Source organism: Podarcis bocagei, assembly GCF_964188305.1.
Source record: "Podarcis bocagei genome assembly, chromosome: 12".
In the NCBI taxonomy this organism is placed as follows: Eukaryota; Metazoa; Chordata; class Lepidosauria; order Squamata; family Lacertidae; genus Podarcis; species Podarcis bocagei.
This window is the reverse complement of record NC_138137.1, coordinates 27,954,577-27,978,919: the sequence shown is the minus strand read 5'-3', so window position 1 is coordinate 27,978,919 and position 24,343 is coordinate 27,954,577. Positions and strand designations below refer to the sequence as shown.

Below are 24,343 nucleotides of genomic sequence, written 5' to 3'. Positions count from 1 at the left end.
AGTTACAACTGTCACAGTTCTAGCACTCCATACAATGCCCTGGTGTGCAAATGCAAATGAATACACGACAGGCACACATTTGTCTTCAAGGTATTGCAAACTTCATTGCGGATACATTAATAATAAACAATGCAGCCTTGGCAGAGGAAATGTGATCATGCTGCCTTGTGTATCTAAACTCAAGCTACTGGAATACGATCAATGTCGCCTTTGCATTAGTGCCAGGTTCAATCATTGGGATTCCTTAATCACAGAATCATAGAATTGCAAAGTAGGAAGGGACCACAAGGGCCATCTAGTCCAGCCCCCTACAATGCAGGAATCTTTTTCCTGACATGGGTCTTGAATCCACTGCCCGAGATTAAGATTATCTTGCTCTGCTGATATGTGGCTGTATGGATAGATTGTAAGAATGAATTTATTACTCAGTGTATGCAAAACTCAATGAAACATATATTATTGATATATAAACACCTCAATGGGAAAGAATGGGCAATTCTCTGCCTCCAGAAACCTACAATCTAAAATAAGGTGGGACTTTCCTAGTGTGGCAGGTCCTGCCCTGTGGAACTCCCTGCCAGTGGAAGTTTGGCAGTATTCACCCCTGCCTTCTTTTAGATAATGTCTTAAAATGATGTTAATTCAACAGGCCTTTGAAATGTGAATTTCTTTTAACCAACTGGTATTTGTAGATTTTTAAAATGCTTTGTGCTCTTTAAGGTGTTTTTATTGCTGTTGTACCTTTGGTATGGTGTGTTGATGCTATGGAAATGATAAATAACGCAACAGCAGGAGTAATGGTCAAATATCAGTACAAGCTAAATCAAATTCATAGATCTATATGAATATATATTGATATATATGTGTGCATGCACACATTTGTGGGTAGATCTGCCATCTATCTATGATTTATTAATAGGAAATAAATAAAGAAAGAAGAACAGGGCCTCTGATAGCATAATCAGATTCCAGCTTCAAAACTTCTGTGGCATTTGAGTTGTTGTCATTTATAACTTGGAAGTGAACCTGCCCCAAATTCCCTGGATACACACAGAAAAATTGATAACAGACTGCCTCTTTTATGACTCCAAGGAGGCCACACCAATCACATCACTATTGGCAGTCAATATGATTTTTGACATGCTGTAAAAAAAAGCAGCAAGCAAGCATAAAAGGTCTTACGGCATTTGTTTAGATGAAGAATGGGCTCTCAAGCTGTGCCGGGGCAAAGTTTGGGTTTCAGTCCTGGTACCCCAGGGATTGTACTGCAGACAAAAGAGAATTCCACATTTATCTTATAAAACGAGGCAGCTGCCCAATCCAACAATGCTTAAAAAATAAAGAAAGGAGGAGGCTGGGAGGAGCAAGCAGAAAGGGAAAGGTCAATGTGTAGTGTCAGACTTCCAAGCTGAATGATCTCAGGAAGTGCCAATGTAACACCTTGCAGGAATTCAGGCAGGCAGGGCAGAAGTGTTAAATTAGGCTTAGCTGCAGACTTCAATGTGCCAAACGCTGTATCCTCTTGGAGTCAGCCCAGCTCCTTTCAGCAGATCAGAATGATCTGATGTTTGTGCTGCAAAAGTACCTCTCGTGGGGTGGGGGGGGCGGGGAGTGAAGGTGCATCAACCTTTATGATTTAGGGAAAAAATCTTTTTAGGAAAGGACCAAGCAACATCTTTTGTGCAGGATACACTGATTATATATCGTGAGCCAGAAAGTTGTGGCTCTTTTGCGTGGTTTAGTTGCATGTAATTGACATTAGCTGCTTATGATTTCCATGAACATGGTGGATGCCAACATCAATGGGCACATGTTTAGAACTCCTTGGAGAAGAATATTTTTTTCTTCTGATATTCTTATCCTCAGTGTTTGATAAAGCACTGGCTATGTAAGAACGGGGGTGGGTGGGGAGAGAGAACCACCATTGGAATCCCGAGAATTACACTATTAAAAGTTTTGCTCTTTATGTGCCTCCTTTTTCTACTAATTTATGGTTTTGTTTTTTGGCATAAGATTTCCCCTTGCATTTCATGAAATGGCCAGAAATACTTCCCATTCCTTTTTCAAAAATTTTTTTTGAAAGTTTTAGTGCAAATAGGATAGGAAGAGAAAGTGTGTTTGGGTGTGTGATAGCACAATGCTCTGGAGGCATAGCTTGACCACTCCTGATTTAGGACAAGTTCACAGTACACCTGGTTTTGAGTATTTCTTTTATGATTCTCATGCAGAGGTGAAGCCACTGCCCTTCTCCATTGATCCTCAGCATTCAGGAGCGATAGTGACGAATAAATATATTAGTTCATGCCGTGCTTTGGCAACAGCCCTACTTATCTGTTTTCACGTACTTAGGGATACAGAATGAGGTCTTCCATTTCAGGTCCATATCCCAGGTGACAGGTAAAGGATCAAATGGGTGTACTGCATCTTTGTGGAGAGCACATGGGAGCTGAAGACTTTCCTTCAGTTGCGGTTGTCTGAGTACCAGGGCTCCATCCCAAGTCACAATCTGGCAATCCTGCTTCATAATAGGATATTAGCACCGGAAGAACCCAGTGCTAGAGCATCTTCCTTCTGAAGTATCTTATATATTACTGTGTGAAGTTTGGGCAGGGTAGTGGGGACTGTCTTGCCGATGACAAGTAACATTTTTTTTTTACCTCTTCATAGGCTGACAGCCACATATGCAGTGCTGGATTTACGTATAAGCTAACCAAGCTATAGCTTAGGGCCCCACTCTCTTGGGGGCCCCCAAAAAAATTAAAGAACAAAAACCTGGATGTACATGTCCAAAATATAAGATAAAAAATGAATAAAATAAACCTACATACAGCAACAGTGTTTTGTATTGTGTAGGCGCCTTTGATGTAAGTAATGGGCCCCGCCTGCTAGCCTGCTCCCTAAAATATCACTGGTTTGCTCATCTCTATATATAGGGTGCCTACATTCTGCTATTTATAATTATCATATATTTACACCTATTATTATTTCATGTTATAGCAAGTTTCTGGAGACTAGATTATGAGTCTTTGTAAATTGTGTTTCTAGAGGAACTTTTGTTATTGCCAAATGCCAATGTGTTTGCATTATGAAGTTTGTTATGAATAAAAAAAATCATTTTAAGTTAGAGCTTAATAATTACTTCACTGTTAATATACTTCTTCTTAATTGTATTTCAGTTCAACAATTACTTTGATAAAATACATATTTTGTTATGTGCAAATGGCTTTAGATACCTATTAGATCCATAAATTACCATCTAGTATATATTCAACACAAAAAAACAGTGACAATTTGTTGTTGACAAAGGACAGCTGGACATATAAAGGGCCCCATTACCTTCATAGCTTAGGGCCTCATCAAACCTAAATCCAGCCCTGAACACATGACAAGCCATCCACTAAGGGTGACTTAAGTTCTGACATATATGTCTTTGCCTCTTCACTCGTGTGGAAACAAAACACAAAGTGGAGAAGCTGAACTTTTGGCTCTATAACAAAATGATGCATGCGATTGTGCAGCAATTTCATTCCTGTGAAATTTACCTAGCTATCCTAGGCATATTTATGTCGATCTAAGTTCTATGAAATCAGCGCAACTTGCTTCAGAATTAGGAGGTTTGGAAAGACCATTTCAGACAAATGTCTTCACAGTAAGAAATTGTTAATTGCGGCCATCCGGGGACCCGTGCCCTGGTTCTTTTGTGGTGGGTCCTGGATTTCAGTAGCAGACAACATTAGTGGAGCAGCAGCAGCAGCAGCGGTGCTCATCTGACTGCCCAGCAGCTGAGTCCCCACCCTGAAAGAACAGCCTGCTTCTGTGCTAGATTGCGTCACCTTTCCTAGTGTTATGTACTGAGCTGAATCCTAGAACAATAGGATCCAGAACGCAGCAGTCTGATTGGTCTGCAGGAGCCACCCAGTCCAGCTCCAGGTGGAAGTGAATCAGCGACCTGATTGGCCTGCAGGAGCAGCCAATAAGGCTTCTGAATGAAGTGAATCCGCAACCTGATTGGCCTACAGGAGCAACCAGGAATTAGCCAATCACGTGGGGTCCATTGTGTAAATAATGTGTATATAGCTAGACATTTGGGGGAAAGTTCATTCATTGCTACTATGAGCTGAATAAAGAGCATGAAATTCACGCTCGACTCCGAGTATATTTCACCTAGACTCATGGACTTCTGCCAACAAGGCCTGGGAATGGCAGGTTCTTTGATGACACTTGGATCTTAATGGCACACAGAGTTCTTAAAGGCAGGAACACTTTGGAAAAGGGATGGATTTCGTTTCTACTTGCTTGCCACTAAAGAGCAACGGGGTTGGGGTGGGGTGGGGGAGTTGGAGGCAATGTATTTTCTCTAGAAGCAAACGGCAAAGTGTGAGCCTCTAAAAGCTTTTGTACCTACGGAGACACATGGATTCAGTAAAGAAGGCATAAATCACCAGATGACATGGCAAATCTGTGGCTTCCAGAATGACTTCTCATTCTCACTGTGGATGATACCTGCAGATCCCTTCTCAAACCTGCAACCCTGTATCTGTGAGTTCAGAATCTTTAAGAGGAAACCTGCCCAGCCATTTCCTTTGTTAGGGCATTGACCTCAGCTGACTAGTTAAGTACTTCCATGTACTTTAAAAAGAAGTCACCCTGTCACCAGTGAGGCAAATGGGGTAAGCTCCCTCACCTGGTTGAACATGAGATCACTGTGTATGGAAGAAGAAGAAGAAGAAGAAGAAGAAGAAGAAGAAGAAGAAGAAGAAGAAGAAGAAGAAGAGGAAGAAGAAGAAGCGGCGGCGGCGGCGGCTGAGTTTGGCTGATGCTGGAAGTTGGAGACACAGAGGCTCATATTTGCTCTTGACTAAAGCTGTGGCTCTTGACTAAAGCTGGAAACCCCATGAGGAAGCAAGGCCATCTGTCCTATGCTCAGTTTGTATACATGTGCAAATGAAACCATATACAGTGGTACCTCGGGTTACAGACACTTCAGGTTACTTCAGGTTTCAGACTCCGCTAACCCAGAAATAGTACCTTGGGTTAAGAACTTTGCTTCAGTATGAGAAGAGAAATCACGTGGCAGCGGCACGGCAGCAGTGGAAGACCCCATTAGCTAAAGTGGTACCTCAGGTTAAGAGCAGTTTCAGGTTAAGAACGGACCTCCAGAACGAATTAGGTTCTTAACCCGAGGTACCACTGTATCCCAGGGACACCATAGTCTCTGATGACCTTCATTCCAAGGAAACCTAACCCTGGCTAAGCCCTGGAACCCCTGGAGTCTCTTCCCACTCGGAGACTGGGGTGTGTGTGTGTGTGTGTGTGTGTGTGTGTGTGTGTAACACTAGCTTTCACCCCACACTTCCAGAGCACAAGAATGCTGCTGAGAGTGTAGAGGAGAACAACTCATCTTCCTTTCAAAACATATTACATGGGCCTATTATTTCTGCAAAAGTTGCAGGTGGGGGGAGGCACACGTATGCAGGCTGTAGGTAAAAATCCAGTAGCTTTCACATGGGATAGATGTAAATAAATTTTTATTTAAGCCATTCAGCCTTTTTGAATAAATCCACACACACACACACTTCTGGGACAGGTAGTTTAATTTCTATCATCTGGGGCTTTCCTATGGTCTAGCTTTGTTACACATGCCAGTGATTGAGCTACGCTGGATGTATTTGGAAAAGCTCGAAACGACTATATTCATTCAGGAAATTCTGAATGAAGTAAATCCATATGTGCCTTAAGAGTCTTAGACTTCAGAGTGGGGCGGCATATTCTGGCTTGTAACATTGTCATGAATAATTCTGCCTGTTTGAAGCGTTGCTGAAATATGAACAATGTTGATGCCTTAAATTTTTGTGTAGTTGTATTTCAAAACTTAAGTGTTGGCGCGCATTTTCCCTTGGATATATATTACCTATAGTGTTCCATTATCATTTAGATGGTGCAATGTTGGTTCAGGCTTGTGGACATATGGAAGAGGGCTTTTTCAACGGGGACCCCCACATTTTGGAGCCCACATTTAGGATTCAACCATCTCCATCATTGAACTGAAAACATATTTGTTTACTATCACCTTTTCAAAATCTTAAGGATTTTAGTTGTGCTGTCATTATGTTGCTGTTTTATCTTGCTATCACTGGTTTTCTAGCGCTGACCACTGTTTTATTGTTACCTCTGGCTGCCTCTGTTCGATTTTGTAGTGATAGTTTCCTTTTAGTTTTAATGATGATGTGTTTATAGTGACATCAATCTGTTGAATTTATATTTGTTTAATATATTTGGTTTTTGTATAAACCAATTTATATATAAACCAATATATAAATTTGTTTAATTTATATATTACTGCAAGTTGCCCTGGAAAACTGCCCCCCAAAAAGAGGGAATATAAATTTAATAAAAATAAAATAAAATAAATTCTAAGGGACAGAGAAGACTAGTAATCATCAAGCTATTACTGATGGCCTCCCGTCTCTGATCCGATTGGCCTGGGCCCACTTTTGCTCTGCTCCAATAAGTGCTGAGCAGCTGTCCTTCTTAATTACTTTTGAGTAATGTTACAGGGCTTTGGAGAATCATGGGAAATCACAATGGTAGCCACTGGAAGAATACAGCTAGCACTATCACCCTTGTCCTTATCGATGCTAGGATATCTGTGTTATCTATGGCAGTTTCTTGAAAATGGTTCCCTGCCCTACCACAGCTCTTAATAGTCATCTCAGCAATTCTGCTATTGCAGAACCTTAAAAGTGCATCTATTTAATGCATCTTTAAGCTTTATTGATCACTTACTGTAATGGTTGTATCCAATTGCCATTCAACCTCCTTAGCATATTCTCTTTTATATGCCTGCCAGCTAAGATTTCGTTTCATGTATGTGACGGAATGAGCTTGAGTCCACAAAAGAGGTTTGTTTTTGAGGTACCAAATGTCTTTTTGGTTGTTTCTGCTGCTCCCATGAGTGAAACGTTAATCCCTGAGGAAGATGATGCCCGTGGAGACCCCCCCTTATTTGTACAACTATCCCCCCCCCATCTGACCATCTAGATGACACAGCTATCACCTTTGTTAGCTGGCAGTGGGAGCAAAGAGAGGAGACCATTTGCTCTGGACATCGGTAGGGTCCTCTCACAGTCATACCCCACAAATTTGACCTGCCTTCCCTGCCTGCTCACAGGTGCTAAATTGCAGACCCTTTTCTGATTCATGTTGGCAGCGACTTTGAAATGCCTCTTATTTTAGGAATATGAACCATAGTTGCCTCCCTCCAATACACTAAAAAAAAAAGAAAGGTGTTTGCTACAGCTTGAGTTCATTATAACAGAGCTTTCCTGTAAGCACATGCCATTTCATTGAAGCTTTTGTTCTGGCTTTTGCAAAAGCAAATTCTTTTCTTAGAAGTAAGGCCACTCTGAGCGTATGCTGCATCTATTACCGCGGCCTGGTGTCTAACGGGCCTGTTAGCTAGGGCCAGCTCTGGCCTATGTAATGCTGTTTGTAATGAGAAATCTAAACAGGGAATGGCAGTGAGGCATGACAGGAATGTGTTTCCATTGGAGAAGTTGGTGTAGAGAAAAAGTATAAGCAAAGCCATGTCCAGAAGGCCTTTTCAGCTGGCCAAGTCGGAAGACTAATGTTATTGTACATTGGCTGTCACCCTGCCAGCCCTCCCTCACTGATTTGTTTTCTCTTAAACTCTCTCTCTCTTCTTTCCCTCCCCCACCCCCTCTGCTAACTGTTTGCTCAGGTGGACAGTGACACCATTTGGAATGAGCTGCATTCGTCCGGTGCTGCACGCATGGCTGTTGGCTGTGTCATCGAATTGGCTTCCAAAGTGGCCTCAGGAGAGCTGAAGGTGAGGTCTGGGTTGCATTGTGTGTGGGAAAAGTGGGGCGGGGGGAGAGCTGAAAGCGATGTTGTTCTGGGGTTGAAGGAAGGGGAGCGGAGACCGGAGAATGGGGAAGATGGCGGGTCACTAAGGTGTGGTAATCTAAATAGCCTCGCTTGGCAATCAGCAGATCGTTTTATTACTCGAAGCCTTCCAATTCACTAGAGAGAGTTTTGCTTGCCAGCGTACTACAGTATTATTGCAGTCTCTCTCTCTTTTTTGTTTTCCCCGCCCCGGAGTCAATTGCACAACCGTTGTCCGAGTTAGAAATGACTCAGAGGATGTACAGATCTGGCACGCCATTCTGAAATTCCCTTTTGAAATGAATTTTAAATAAATTATTATCGGGTTGAAAGCATGGCCTCAAAAATGCCACCCAAGGCGAAGAAAAGTAAATAATGGACCTGTGGGCTTTGAAGAAAGAAGGAAACTGTTGATTGGAAGGGTAATGGTGCAGGCTATGCCTTTCCATCAAACAATCGCAAATTCAAAGCACTTCCCCAACCCAAACTCGGTTTTTGAGCTTCCTTTCTACACGATCTGAAAAGAATGAGATACAAAACCCAAATTATCCCCAGTCTAAACAATTTATAAAACCTGCATGCTCGACAGACGTTGACATTTTGTTTGATCTTATAACAACCCGGTTTTAACGGTAGGCCCTGTACAGTCCGAATGGTTAGATACCCCAATAAACTTTCTTGGACGTGACACACCATCAATAATTAGGTAAAATAGCAATGGATTTCACCCAGTGACCAAAGTCTACTATTACGGTTCAAATCTGACGGCAAATGGAATTAAATGAAAAGTATGTAACTTTCTTTCACATGCTTACAGTTTCATGGTGATTTGGGGCTTTTTTGTTTTTCCTCCATTGGGGCAAATGCAGTGTGGGGTTGGGCGAATTGGAAGTGAAGGAGAGGGGGGAATGGGTGAGTGCTTTGAGGGGCCTCCCAGGAGAAAGGGGGCTTTCTGATACCTGCCCATCTATGCTAAACAGCTTGGGGGGGTAAGGATTGAAAGAATGAGAAACTGCGAGAACTGAAATGGACAAGTTCTTTTGTTCCTAGCCGTGGCTACCATAGCCTTGGGACGCCATTCCGCAAAACCTGAACTGTATTGAACAGCTTACTTAAATCCCAGTGATTTCAGTAGGATTTAAGCATGTTTCCATTAGCAGGTTATATTTACATGCTTACTGAGGAAGTCACTACACCTCAGATTCAATCACCTATCTGTAAAATGTGAAGAACAATGAAGACACTAAAGTACAGAGATCAAAAGCACCTTATTTATATGGTGTACAGGGATTAACATTGTAACCCATCTGAACATTTGGAAAATGGTGGCCTCTTGAGGACATATTGCATGGTGATGCTCTGGCTGTGCAGAAGGCTAATCATCTGAAGCCACCAGCTAAAAGGAATAGGCATCATCGCTGCGACCTCTATTCTCCAGTTTTCCCAGTTGTTGCAGATACATGGTAACTATTCCTTCGCTGGGTACAGGACCTTGAAAGCTTTAACTATGGATATGTGGAATAATATTCTACAGAGGCTCTGAATATGTCCTACTTTCTACACTTTTCAAGCCACCACGCTGCAAGTTTCCCAAAGAAGCCATGGCCAATACATGTTTGCTTTATGTATCATTTATTTATTTATTTAGATAGCTTGTTTCCTGCTGTTCAGTTTAAATTTTTCAATGAATCCCTCAAAGCTGAAAATAAACATAAAATCAAAATAAAATAACAAAAGAGTAAATAGCTTGGGTTCTCTCTGAAGTAAACCTGGATGAAATCAAAGGACATTGACTATGAGTTTGGCACTGAAACAACCCATTGAAAACCAGCATAGAATACGAAACACTGCGATAAAGCATAAAAGCAGTAGTAAAAATTAAATCATTACTTAGTTTAAAGCATGGACAAATAAATCAGTTTTGTTCAGGCGTTTCCTGCTTGGCAGGGGGTTGGACTCGATGGCCCTTGTGGTCTCTTCCAACTCTATGATTCTATGATTCTATGATTCTATGAAAGCTTAACATGAGAACAGCCTTCCATTATGTAGGTGCCACCACTGAGAAGGCCATGTTGCTGATAGACTGTCTACCCTGCAAAGAAAGGCACCCACACAGTTGCCTTTGTGGAAGTTCGCAACATGAATCACAGATTCATACGGGTACAATCAGTCCCTTACATATTCATGCCCAAAGCCATAAAGAAAACACACCAGCATATTAATTTTTGTCTGGAAACACACAAGAACCTCATGGAGCCATTTTAAGGCAGGTGAACTAGGCTTCATGTGGGTAGTTCCAGTCAATGACCTAGCTGCCAGATTTTACAGCAATTTATAGGAAATGCCTTGCATTAACTGACTTGGGCTATGTACAGACTTGGGCTATGCACATGACTTCCCCCAAAGAAGCCTAGGAACTGGTGTGTTAAGGGTGCTGGGAAATGTAGCTCCATGAGGGGAAAACTATAGTTTCCAGGATTCTTTGAGGGAAGTCATGTGCTTTAAATGAAAGATGTGTATGCAGATGTACATGCTCAAAAATAATAATTTAGACTTCCATTTTTTTCCTGCTTAGAAAGTATAATTGGGATGATGAATATATCAGAATTTAAAAGCTGACCTAGATAAGAATAATCAGACATGCTTTATGTGCAGTTGACACAACCAGGATTTGCTGCAGGACCTTTATTGCTTATCTCCCAGGATTTATGGGGTCTTTCACATCGTGGATTTACTCTTCACTGTTTATCTCTGTGTAATGAAGAGCTTTAAAAACAAAGTTGTCAATCAATCTATTTTTTCAATGGCCACTGAAGTAGCTGCAGTAAAGCAACAAATACTTACATGGGTTGGGGGGGGGGCCTCGCAGTTTCCCCTCACCCATATTTATTTGCAGTTTATTTTAAGAAGAAGATTTAAAAGATTTCCAAATGGAATGTTTGTCTGGAACTGAATCCTGCAGATCAAGGTCACGCACACAGTGTTACAGCAGAATACCAACTGCATTACAATTTGAGAACACAGTGTCGTTAAAATACTATGGGACTCGGGGACTATAAATCACTCTTTTATTTGCCTTCAGAGGCACCAGGGAAGGTCAGCAGAGGATAGCCACAGGATGACACACTTTTATCCCAAATTAACATATTCATTTAGAATAACTATCACCCTGGTCCTGTCTGGTCCTGTCCTCACAGTCACTAATACAGATCCATCAGCTTACACCTAATGTCCTCCTTCAGACATCCATCTCGTTGCCACTCCTAATACCTTGGGTGTATGAAAAACACACACCAGGAATCAAATGGGGATTAGCTTATGTGGCGAACAAGCACGCACAGTGCAGATTTTTTATGAAGCCTGTTCAAATGTTCTTGCCTCTCATTTCCTCTGTTCTCCTTGCTCCATTCACCAGCTATCATCTCCTCTTGTAACCTTGCAGTATTCATGCTTTGGGCTTATGCTATGCCTACAACCAGAACAACAAAGAGCCTTGTGGCACCTTAAATAGGCTTACTATGGCATATGCATGAAGTGTCATCCTTGGTTGAAGGTCTCCATGGGCATGGGGGGTGAGGGACTGTAGACACTGAAGCGGAAGAGCCAGAGCTCAGTGGTAGAGAACTGCTTCACATGCAAAAAGATCCCAGGATCAATCCTCACCATTCACAAATCATAGAACCATGGAATCATAGAATTGGAAGGGACCCTGTCAGTCATCTAGTCCAACTCTCTGCAATGCAGGAATCTCAACTAATGCATCAGTGACAGGTGGCCATCCAACCTCTGCTTGAAGACCACCAGTGAAGGAGAGTCCAGATAGGGCTGGGAATGTCCCCAGCAGAAATCTGGAGATAATTGGGTATAGGATTGCTGCCGTCAAAGTAGACACTAGGGTAGCAATCTTCTGCCCGTTTACTTGGTTATACATTCATACAGAAGAGTTCACAACTGATTGATTTTAACCAGCAGTCTATTATGGATTTGTGTACATGAACCTGTACACATTTTTAAAATGAAAGGAGGAAGGAATCAGCTATGATTTCACTATTTTGTCCACTTAGGCTTCATTTTTAGGCATATCTGGTAGTAAGTCCCATTGATTTAAATGGGACATATTTCTGAGTAGGCATGTGTAGGATTCCACTGCTAAAATATGGAGACTTCCCTATGGTCACATAACATGCCTGTGGTGTAGCTGAACAGTGAGCCAATTTATCAAAATCTAGGCTATTCCCACCACTGGACTCCTTGTACAGATATGCCAGATTCTATACTATGACCTGGAAATACATTTAATTTTTTGAACGAAATGAATCCTTTGTGTCCTCTCCTCCCATCTTACGTAAGTCTCAGATCAGCAACGTAACTTGATAACTGACCAAAAAGCAGGGGAATCTGATTGAAACCCCGAATCCGTAGCTATAATAAACATCTCTCCATTCCATTTGAAATCCCTTGTGAACTATTTGGTCTTTTTTATTGTTCCTGGCTAATGGACAGAATACCAGCTGTGAAACTGTAAAACAATACAGCCTACTTGAATCCCACTTTAAGGAGAGATAGTAAATGGCTTCTTTGGGTTAGGAGAATGTTGCCTCTACCTGTGGAATCTGAACAAGAATATTTTCCCACATATAAAAGTGGGTGAAATCATCCATCAAAACCAAGCTTTTTCTATTGTTATGTGGGTGTAGTTCAGGGATATTTGGCATATCACTCTACCTTTTAAGCAGGACCCTAAATCACTAGTGTGCAAGCTTATCGTAAATGATGAGATGTCCAATGGTCTCGCTTTCATTCAATTCTCACCCTGTATCTACTTAACTTTTTATACACGGTTGCTTCTAAGACATGAAACCTAAAGGAGATAGTCAGATTCCCTTCTCCTGGAGAGCTTTAGCACTCCATTAACTCACCTGCCCCCCACCCTGAATTCCAGCCATTTGGAACCTTAAAAGTGAACTTTCTCTGGGCTTGCATTGGGATTTGGCAGATTGATTGGTGTGCTTTAACGTGCTTGCATATCTCATGTATCAAGATCACATGGCAGTTTGGGGGCTTTAGTGCTTAAGAATGATAGATCCACTATATCTGTATCTTAAAAGTATATCTCTTTGAAGCGCATCATTCATACTGCTCACAAGAGGTGATTTGGCACAAATGGGCTGAGACTTTGCTATAAATGCAGCAGGAGCAAACATCGTGGTGGCTTCTGTATTTCCAGTGTGCCCATCTCACTGCCATCTCACGCTACCCCTGTACCTCCAAGTAAGCAGCAGTGATACAACCGACCAGAGGGCAGGTAAACAGCAGTGCCCTACCAGGTTGCTCACTAAGGCCCATATTATAATGCACAACGCTCATAGTTGAGAAGCCCGAAAGTATTCAAAACCTCATTGTTTACCATGTGACTGACTGCAGGGTGGATTAACCAAAAGCATGACAGATTTAGGCCATGATGCCAGAAATGTCAAGGCAGTGCTCTGAATTAGCAGAATTAAAGTTAAATATTGAAAATTTTCAGTGGTGGTGCTCATGAGAAAGATATGTTGCTGTAGAAATTCGCACCACTAAATGTGGTGTCATGAACTGCAGAATATATATGTAATAGGATCTATCAAATGAATAGCCAATTCCAGTGAGTTTTGGAGTAGCTATTTCCACCAGATCTGGTGACTTGCATGTTTTCTTGATCACCTAACATCCATATAGATCTCTTGACATTAAGGCTGAACTATTCCTTTAGATACAAAGTCTACAGTAGACTTTATCAGACTGCCAACTCTCTCTCTCTCTCTCTCTCTCTCTCTCTCTCTCTCTCTCTCTCTTGCTTAATATCTAGCCTGATGAAGAATTCTGAAGAACTTGAAAAACTTGCTTGCTATTTGTCACATTTTGATTGCTTCTAACATTTTTGTAACACCCCCCCCCACCGGTACTCATAGCTTGATAAAAGTGTTGTGGCTGCCAAAACAAAATGGCTGCCACCAACATCCCCAAAAGGGATGGTTGTACTCCATACTGGTGAGTACCATCACACACAAAAAAACCACTGCTCAGCACCCCGGCTTTAATTTAAAAATATGTTTAATTGAAATAAGTTTTCCTGTAAATTTCAAAATGTTCTTCTAAAATTCAACAAGCTAAGAGCAAAACCACTGGAATAGGTTGGTGGGGGAGGGGTAATCCATCTCAGGATGATGCATTCTGACATTATCTTGCACATCCATTTGCACTGAAGCAAAACAAGCACAAGTCCCTTGAAACCCCTCTTCAGATGGAGTGCATGGAATTGGCCTCTTGGTAGTCAGGGATCATTTAACAGAATTAAAATAGTTTGAAATGAATATCCTTGGAAACTAAAACTGTAGGCTTTCCTGGGATGGTTCCTTTTGATATATCAAGACTGATCAGTATCAGAACGATTTTTGCTGTATCCAGTCACTATTACGCTGCTGCCTGTTTGCTATTTCTGGGTAACATGAAGGAAACATAAAATTGCTATTTCAAATAAGGTTATATGTTTGATGTTACCCAAGGCCTTTGCCATAAAAGTCAAATACACAGGGCAGAGGTCTCAAAATATCCATCAGCGTTAAAGGCTTCCAGAATAAGGGGCAAAAATGTGTTTTTTTCTTACTCAGTCAATACAATTGACTGAAAACAATTGCCCTAACTCCAATTCCAGAATGCATAGATACAAGAATTGGGATTAACTATGAGCCGCAACTTTATTTGTAAGTAAAGTGGGATGTACACTCAACTGGTCAAATGAAAATCCACTTTTTCAGTTTGGACATGCTATCTACCAAGATGATGGCTAGGAATTTCCACTTCCCCTGCTTACCTTGGACAGGTGATGTCTCCCTGGTCCCAAACATTGGATGAAACTGACCTTTGCCCTTTCTAGCCCCCCCCCCCTGTTTATTTCAGTGTCATCAGCTCTTCTCCACTGTGATGCCTTACAGAGGGCTGATGTGGCTACCTGCCTCCATGCGAGACAGGATATGGGGCAGAATTCCTTTCATGTTTTCTTGTTTTCACATGGTAAAATATGTTTGAGAAAGGGATGAGAACAGCCCATTTTGGTTTAGCCATTGTGGGGGGAAAGAACTGAGAATGGCTACAGAATAAGGGCAGGGGCAGAGATATGTAACTTTCCCTCGCCACTGAGGAATGAATGGAACATCATATTAAAGGTAAGTCTGGATGACAGAGACAGGCTGCTCTGGGCTGAGGCATTGCCGGCTGAAAATCTAGGGACCACAGACCACAAATTTTCCATGTCTCTGAATCTTATCTTAAACCTGGCAGATGGTGTTTTTAAGATACTGTGAATCACTCTTCCTTGTCAGTCTGTAAAGCACGTATCATAAACTCTGTGAGGTGGAAAGACTTGCAAACAATTTCTGTGCTATTTCCGACAGTGTTTAACTGGGGCACCAGCTGATCTGCACAGGGAAATTTTGCGTAATAATGTTATTGCTTCGTTAACGTAAAATAATCCAGTTCATGATTATACTTCTCTGAGATGACTGTTTTGTTTCAGGTTCATTGGGGGATTTTCAGAGTATCTCTCCCACATGCATAACAATGCCAACAAGGAATGCCAAATTGAGAATCTGTATAATAAGAGACAAAGAATAACGACTGTGTGACTAAAAAGTTAAGGCACTTAAACGAAGCAGTATGGTCATTGATGCTCAGTAACTAGCACAGGCTAACAAGCTTACACTTAAAATAATATAAACATAGTAGTGGGATTATCTGGGCCAGCTCACTAAAGTAATAGATTTCTCTAGTCTTACATCAATTTGCACCAGATTCTTCTTTAAAACTGTCACTGACAGTCAATTTGTTTCCTTGACTAACTGTGATTAGAAGACATGTCCTGGTATTCAACCTAAAGCTGACTTGCGGCTTGAGCCAACTGCTTCTTTCCCCTCCTTGGTTTCCTTGGTGATCCAATATGGTTTCTAGCAAAAAAAATTCAACTTCACTAGTTGGCCAAAGTGATTGCAAGAAACCAATCATGGCTTCTATCAGGCCCCTGAAGTGTGTTCTGAAGGCTTCTATTTTCATTATCTGAAAATTCCTGAACTGCATTCCAGTGAGGAAAACGAAGATGGTGTATGGGATTCATTCTGTTTGGAAAATAAACAATATGCCACATATTTAGCACGTAACTGAGTGATACTTTATAAATGAGGAGACTGGGCTTTCATTGTCCTTTCCAATAGGCCAGTGATATGAGATGAAAGAGTGATTCCTCCCCACTCAGACTTTGATATATTGCTGATTTGTCATTCCTGTTTTAAGCAATTCTAGACTTTAGACCAAGTTTGATGCATTTCTACTCCATCATATCCTGAAGTTTAAAACACACAAAAATCAGGCTTATAATGACAAAGACATGAATCTCTCCTCTAATGTGCATTTCTGTCAGTCAGTTTAACCTTCTGTTGACGTATAATGGTGTCTGTATCCTAGTATAAACAAGTGTCTGTGTAAAAATGCTTTGAATTTATGTGTGTTGGCTACATTTTCAACATATCGCTCCATGTTAGACTGTCTATCTCTGGAGTATATTTTTACGTTTCTGTCTGACCTTCACCCACTGTTCTGAGATCACTGTCTGGTTATTTAGTATTGCCCAAATAAATGAATTCACATTCCCTCCTGCTAATATGGGACAATGTTGTGAAGAACTAGTGGCCACAGACGTGTGAAGACTTTTGGGGAAAATGGAGAACTGCTGATTAGCAAAGTCTGGCATAAGTGCTAAACAATGATTAGTCATTTGCTGTGGGGAGAAATATCATGCCCTCAAAGTAATTTAGTACCAGGGTCATACTATAGCCCCCCCCCCACCACAAAAACTATTACGATGATCTTGAGATAGCCTAAGATCTCCTTTGGAAAGCAGCCAAAGGGAGGAAATGTAATGTAAAAACTAGGGTTGAATGAAGAACGGGGGTCTCCCGAAATTCTACATACTTTTGTGGATGACATATTGCAGGAGTGACAGATGCTCTGCTCAGCCTCTGATCCAAGGTTTGGCCATCCATTAACATACATTAACATACACAATACAGACAATAGCTTGTCATAGGCCAAGAGAGCCTAAACTGTAATAGGTTGAGTCAAGCAAGTAACCAGCCCATTTGCTTCAGTCACAATGGCTTTAAGCACTCACAGAAAACTTGAGAAAAACAAATGCTATTCCCATCCCCAATCAAATGACAATGAGTCAGACTCTGAGCAAAACCCACACCACTCCGAAAGTTATTTTGTATTAACTGCCACCTATCAAATTCCCATTCACTCTGTGGGATGAAGAGGCAACCCATAATTTGATGGGAGATTTAGCAGAAATGGGATGGCTGGCTGGGTTCAGAAGGTAGCAAATTCCTCATTAAGAAGAGGAGTGGCCCCAGTCTTCTTAAAGGAGTCAGGAATGTGGCCACTCCTGAGAAACACCTCCTCTGGATCTGGAATATCTTAACAACTCCAGTTCAGTAACCAAGATTCCCTTCCTGGGCAAGGTGCTTAAGAAAGAGTCAATCAACTCTGGTGGTTGATGGGTGAAACTGACTTTCTAGATCTGTTTTCAGCTGAGTTTTCAGCTGGGCACTGAAACTAGCTTACTGCCCTGCTAGAGACAAGGCAAGTGTGACTCTCTTGATTATTCTGGACCTCTCATGGGGTTTCTGTACCATCAACAGTGGCATTCTTCTGGCTGAACTGTTTCCCGTTGTTCCTGGGGTATCTTTGCTTTGGCATTTGGTCTTTTGGGTCCTCTAGGATTCTATTCTGTCCCCCGTGCTGCTGTTCCTGCATGAAATCACTGAGTGAGGTCATCCTGGGATTTAGTGCCACCCGTGTGCTGGTGACATGTAGTTCTATTTCTCTTTTTCATAAAGCCAGCTGAGGTGGTGGAGGTGTTAAATCAGCGCTTGGCTGAGGAGGATGGCTTGGACGAGTGCCAATCAATCCAGACAAAGAGCAGTCTGGAAAGTTCAGTTGATGCAAAATACGGTGAGAAGAGCATTAAGTGGGACTGATGAGCATTATGAACATATGAAGCCAGCCCTGTATTATCTTCACTGGTTTCCCGTTTCTTTCTACACCTGATTCACCGTATCACCCTCCCTGCTGCTTTACCTCTCTTGCTTTCAGTAAGTACAGCAGTTTGGCTGATGGGAGGCCAGATGCATGGTGGTTGGTCCTTGCTGGCCACCCTTCCTTGCTGGTTTCCTCCGGTTGACTATACCAACTTTTGTTACTTGGGACCATATCTAAAGGATTTATTCTTCCCTTACATACTAAAGCCCTTCTCCATGTGCTGCTACCAACTGAGATGTGGTGGGTGGCTGAGAGAATCATAGAATCATAGAACTGTAGGCCTAGAAGGAACCACGAGGGTCATTTTGTCCAAGAGAAAGGACCTTTTCTGCTGTGACGTCCTCAGTTGTGGAACTAAAATGTCTTCTCTCCCACAATAACCCACCTGGTATCTACCTTAATTTCTTGTCTTATTTTCCCAGGCCTTTTAAACTTCACTATGTGTTTTTATTTTTAAAAACTATAAGAAGTTTGTTGTTTTTTGTCTCTCTGTTCTAGTTGATCACTGCTGCAGTATTTTAATCCCTTGAACCCTGTTTCAAAGTGAAATTTTCTTCTTATTTCAGCCTTATTTCCTGCTGCTTGTTTTTTGTTGTTGTTTGTTTAAGAGTTCTGGTTTCTAATTAGTTTTTATTTTGTACATCTTCCAAGGGAACGGTTGTTATTAGGTGACAGGTACATGGTATAGATAAATACATACAAAAACTGAAGATATCAAGCATCTCTCAATGCCTTCCTAAACAGAGAAGAATAAACAAGCATCAGCATCCCCCTCCTTCAGCCCAGACACTGAGGTCCAGCGCCAAGGGGCTTCTGGCGATTCCCTCACTGCAAGAAAGGTTGCGGGGAACCAGGCAGAGGGCCTTCTCGGTAGTGGCGCCCATCCTGTGGAAGGCCCTCCCATCAGATGTCTAGGAAATAAACAACTATCTGACTTTTAGAAGGCAGCTGAAGGCAACCCTGTTTAGGGAAGTTTTTAATGTTTGATGTTTTATCGTGTTTTTAATATCCTGTTGGGAGCCACCCAGAGTGGTTGGGGAAACCCAACTAGATGGGTGAGGTATAAATAATAAATTATTATTATATTCTTATTATTTTCAGTTACCTCCTGAAAGAATACCATGAACTCCAAAAGCACCATTATACGTCTGTGTCTATATCTTAATGAAGCTTCATGGATGTTTTCTCTAGCCCAGGAACATAGGAAGCTGCCTTATTCTGAGTCAGGTTATTTGTCTATCAAGCTCAGTCTACATTGACTGCAGTGACTTTCCAAGGTTTTAGGCAGGAGATATTCCCAGCCCTACCTGGAACCACCAGGGATTGAACCTGGGACCTGCTGCATACAAAACAAATACTTTACTACTGAGCTATGACCCTGTGCTGTGAGATCCCCTGGTGTGGATGGACTGCAACCTCCATCTCCCCAGTTAACATGGCCAGCCTAATGGTCAGAGAAGATGGGAGTTCTGGTTGAACAACATCTGTAGACCCAAGGTTTCTGCAGCATGAAACCAAATGCCCCAGTCCCCACTTCCCAGTTCCATTACTTTAAAAATGCAGCTTAGTGAAGAATAGAGTGTATACATTCAGCCATTCCCATATTCATTAAGAGTGTGAGAAAGAAAATGAAGATAACTTAACCTGAAACTTTCTTTTCATTTGTATAATGTTGACTCTTCCACTGCATCTGTATGAACCTGAGAGAGTGAACTCTGGCCTCTGGGTTTGGAGCTATGATGTCAAACACACAGAGAGAAATGAGTTGCACTTGCAGTTACTGTCTCATGGAAACAAAAAATAATTCATCCTCATTCATTTGGAGATGTATAATCAGGTGTTGGTTAACAGTAAGCTCCTTATCAGCAAAGAATGTTTGCATATCTGCTACCTACCCTGAGTTTGGGGGGCAGTCATCATTTAGCAAAGATTTATAGGTCTTTGCTTCATGGTGTTCTGGGATGGAACGGAGGGTCATTGTAAGTGGTGCATCGCAGTGAAGCAGTAGCTTAAGGTATTCCTAGAAAATCAAAACTTTTGATGGCTGCTCTGTATGAAAACCTCCTATAAAATCTCCAGAATGTGTGTTATAAACTGACTTAGGAAATCCAATAAAGTTGCTAGCTTTGGCAGGCTTCTAGATGAGATTTATAGACTACTGAAATATGGAATTTCCATCATCTTTTTTCTCATATCCACAACAACCCTTTTTTGTTGTGATGTGAGGGCTCGTCATCCTTGTCACACAAAAAGGAAAATTCAGCTTTTTCGAAGCAATTCGGTGTAAACGAAAAGGAGTTAACATAGTTTATAATTGGTTCGTATGTTGAGCAATCTACATTTCCCTAATTTATTTATTTTAAAATGTAGCGCTGCGTGGAAAATTTATCCTCCATTATTACCGTATTTTTTGCACCATAACACTCACTTTTTTCCTCCTAAAAAGTAAGGGGAAATGTCTGTGCGTGTTATGGAGGGAATGCCTACGGGTGGCATGCCTACGGATTTTCCTCCTCTAAAAACTACGTGCGTGTTATGGTCGGGTGCGTGTTATAGAGCGAAAAATACGGTAATTTATTAATATGAAAAGAAATTGCATTTGAAAAAGGGGGAGAGAGAAATTCAGTGAAATTCTCATGGGTGAGGTGCAGGGCTTTGGATGTGCTGAACTTCCTTTTCCAGGTGATCAAAAGGTGTTGCTAAGTACAGTGGTACCTCAGGTTACAGACGCTTCAGGTTACAGACACTTCAGGTTGCAGACTCCGCTAACCCAGAAATAGTGCCTCAGGTTAAGAACTTTGCTTCAGGATGGGAACAGAAATCGTGCTCCAGCTGCAGCGGGAAGCCCCATTAGCTAAAGTGGTGCTTCAGGTTAAGAACAGTTTCAGGTTAAGAACGGACCTCCAGAACGAATTAAGTTATTAACCCAAGGTACCACTGTACCCTTCTCTTCAGTCTACAAATTCTCTCACAGTGGTCTGTGTTTTGCAGCCTCCCTGTGTAGCTGTGTTTCACAGTACTTCATGAGGTGACTCCTATCATGGGGCCTTTCCAGATCAGGAAGTGCAGTCAGTCAGGAAGGTTGCAGAGCGCTGGAGAAATGTTCTGTGGGGCAGAGGGTGGGGTGGGGCAAGCTCCCAGGCAAACACCCCTTGGTTACATCGCAACAATAAGGTAAGCTCAGCCCCACACCTGCTGAAATTGTAAAGTGCCCCAAGAATAAGGGAGACAAATGTGGACCGCTTGCTCAGAGAAAGAAAACTTTAAATTGAATCAGACAACACATTTTGGCACATCACTATGGCACATCACGATATGGTTCTGTGATTTTTCTAGCCTCCTTGTCATATGTGCCTTCTGGATATAACAGGTTGTTTGTGCTGCTCCCTTGCGATGCATGGTTTATCTTGATTTAATGTGTTTCTTCCATTAATGTTGCCTGCAGTTTCTGCATGGGCACAGCTAAGAATCAGTGAAACCACAGGGCTTCCATGCTGACATAGCCTTGGTGGATTGAACAATGGTTGACTCATACCATTTTCCTTCTAGCACAAGAAACTCAACGCTGGCCAAAATCTCGCATTATATCTGGGGCTTTGCCACCAAGACACTTGCCCCATTTCATACCCTCCTACACGGCACAACCCAAATCTGGGACTCTATCTTCTGGGTCCAAAATCCAGCACGAGATCACAGACCTTAAAAAGTGGGTTTTTGGGGGGTAGGGGGGAGATCTCAGCCCAAAATCATGAGAGAGCAAGGTGCCCAAAATGGCTGCCATACTCTCAATGGAAAAAACAGGATGTCCCGGTTTTTCTGAGGCAGTTGATGGGTATGCCATTTTCCTGTTATGTCCGCCCATTTGAGCATATTTTCTATGCAGTTTCTTATTTTCCTCTCCTCTTCCATGATCAGTGCATAACTGGAGAACATAAATGAATGTTTCCAGCCCTGCCAAAAGACATCTCTTATACTCTAGCATAACCAAAGCTAGACACAAGGAAAAGAGAAAATATTTATTCTATAGGGGATCAATGAGTAGAAGCAGACAGTGCAAACAGCTGTACGCAACTAAGAGTAAAGGTGCACAAAAATAAAAAAGGGTTGTCTTGTGGTATGAACAACACTTGGAGGTTGGCAGAAAATATTAAATCAGCTGCGCTGAGCAACACAATAGAGTTTCAGCAGCTCAACTGAGGCCTCTGATGCCCCTAATTCTCACCCAATGTGGCAACAAATGCACATTGGGTTGGATACAGCTTAGTCATGCTTGCAGTAGGCCCACTGAAATCAGTGGGACTTAGGTTAGCCATGCCCAAGTCCCATTGATTTCAGGTATGACTTAGGCTGCAATCCAGTCCCAAGCCACATTTATGCTAGGCAGTATCCCTCTGCTGGCTTCTGTCAGCTCAACCAGCCCCCTGTCTCTGCCCCTACCAGAGTGGCACAAGCATCAGTCCATCCTTGCAGACCTCCCCCTTCTGCCCACTAAACAGGCAGAAGGACCACTGGTGGTATCCTCAGAGACAGCCCAGAATCTGCTGGAAATGGAGTCTCACAACTGGGGCAGATGGGCATTGGGCTCACTATGGGCCTGATCTTTGCACCAGCCTGGAGCTGGCACAAGGACTGGGTTGTATCTGCCTGCTCCTACTTCTATTACTGCAGCTACTGTGAGTGGCCAGGCTGTGGAAGCAACAGTAGAACTCCAGCAGCAGAGAGTTTGAATTGCTGGGTTAGTCTCAGTCCAAACATATCTGTGACATGAAAAAGAATGGGCAACCTCTGCTGGTGCAGTTCTGCATCCACATAGTAATCATGCGGAATTTTAGGTTGCGGAATCAGTCTATGTCATGAGGCAAAGTGGAACCTCCATGTTCAGAAATAGCATATTAAGTAAGCTCTCTCTGTTTTATCCTTTGCACTTACTCAAAATGTTCTTATTGAGCCAGGCTGCCCCTGGAGCACGACCAGCTTTTGCATTACAGTGGTACCTCGTGTTACGTACTTAATCTGTTCTGGAGGTCCATTCATGACAGGAAACCGCTCGTAACAAGAGGCGTGCTTTCTCTAATGGCGCCTCCCACTTCTGCCGCGCCACCAGAGTGCAACTTCCGCTCGCATGCTGGGGCAAAGGTCGCAACAAGGGGCATCTACTTCTGGGTTAGCAGAGCGCGTAACCTGCAGCATAAGTAAGGAGGGTGGTACGTAACACAAGGGACCGCTGTGGTAGTTTACTTAACTGCTGAATTGTTCTCAATGTTTTGAACTTTTATACTGACTTGCATGGTTTTATTGCTCTCTGCTTAGAAAAATTCTCTTGGTATGAGATATGTTGGAGGGTATGTTAACATGCCCTGCTTGTGAGGTTCTGGGGTGAACTATCTAGCTAGCCTGGAATCCTTGACACACGGCCTATTTTTAAAAAAACCACTTAGCTGAGATCCTTTGCATTTGCCCCACTTATTCTATGAAAGGGGAATGAGTGCTGGGGTGGAGATGTGTTTAGTAGCTTTTAATACATTCCAAACCTGTTTACTTGCTGCTCTTTGCTCCACAGAAAAGAGAAGAGATTACTCCCCTTCTTCTTTTAAAATCTGGTAATTGAAAACCTATCTTGTTCTTACAGAATGGTTTTGCTGTTGTAAGGCCCCCAGGCCATCATGCTGAAGAATCAACAGCCATGTAAGTACCAGGGAATATTGCCCATCTTGGAGTGCTAGGGTTACTGGCAATCACCTGCATTGTGCATGTCTCTGGGGAGCGCTAATTGTTAGCAGATGACTGAAAAGGTTTTCGAGGTACTCACAGAAGCAGATTTATGGTCTTAGAGATCATATAGTGGGTTTTTTTTTAAAAACACACACACATACACACACGCATGCCCTGAACATTATTTATAACTGTTTTCCTGACTGATGTGCTTTGTAAAATTTCTGTTCTTCTCTATTCCACAGGGGGTTCTGCTTTTTTAATTCGGTTGCAATTACTGCCAAATACTTGAGAGACAAGCTAAATATAGGCAAGATATTGATTGTAGATCTGGTATGTATTCTTGGCAAGCATCATCATTTGGGTGGATCCAGATAAAAATGGTTTGGGGAGGGGTGGAAGGAAAGGGGGAGGGGAAAAGGGGGTTTGTGTTTTTCTTTTATATGTTAGGCTTTCCTGCCTTTAATACTTAGGAGTAATAAAGGTGTGTGTTTTTCCTCTGAATTTGGGAACTCATTAAATCCAGGATGGCAGGACTGAAACCATAAACATGTATGTTTCACTTTAATGGTGTTAACTGCAATTTTAATGAGAAGAA

General features: G+C 42.1%; 1 protein-coding gene across 6 annotated transcripts in view; it reads left to right on the top strand.

Moving 5' to 3' along the window:
* Positions 1-24,343, top strand: part of HDAC9 (histone deacetylase 9) — a 487,438-nt gene that overhangs the window by 364,240 nt on the left and 98,855 nt on the right. For all 6 annotated transcript variants that reach the window (XM_081164394.1, XM_081164395.1, XM_081164393.1 and 3 more), the window contains 3 exons: positions 7,742-7,849; positions 23,663-23,718; positions 23,991-24,078. In XM_081164394.1, the coding sequence (XP_081020520.1) occupies positions 7,742-7,849; positions 23,663-23,718; positions 23,991-24,078 (252 nt within the window). The remainder of the gene's footprint in view (positions 1-7,741; positions 7,850-23,662; positions 23,719-23,990; positions 24,079-24,343) is intronic.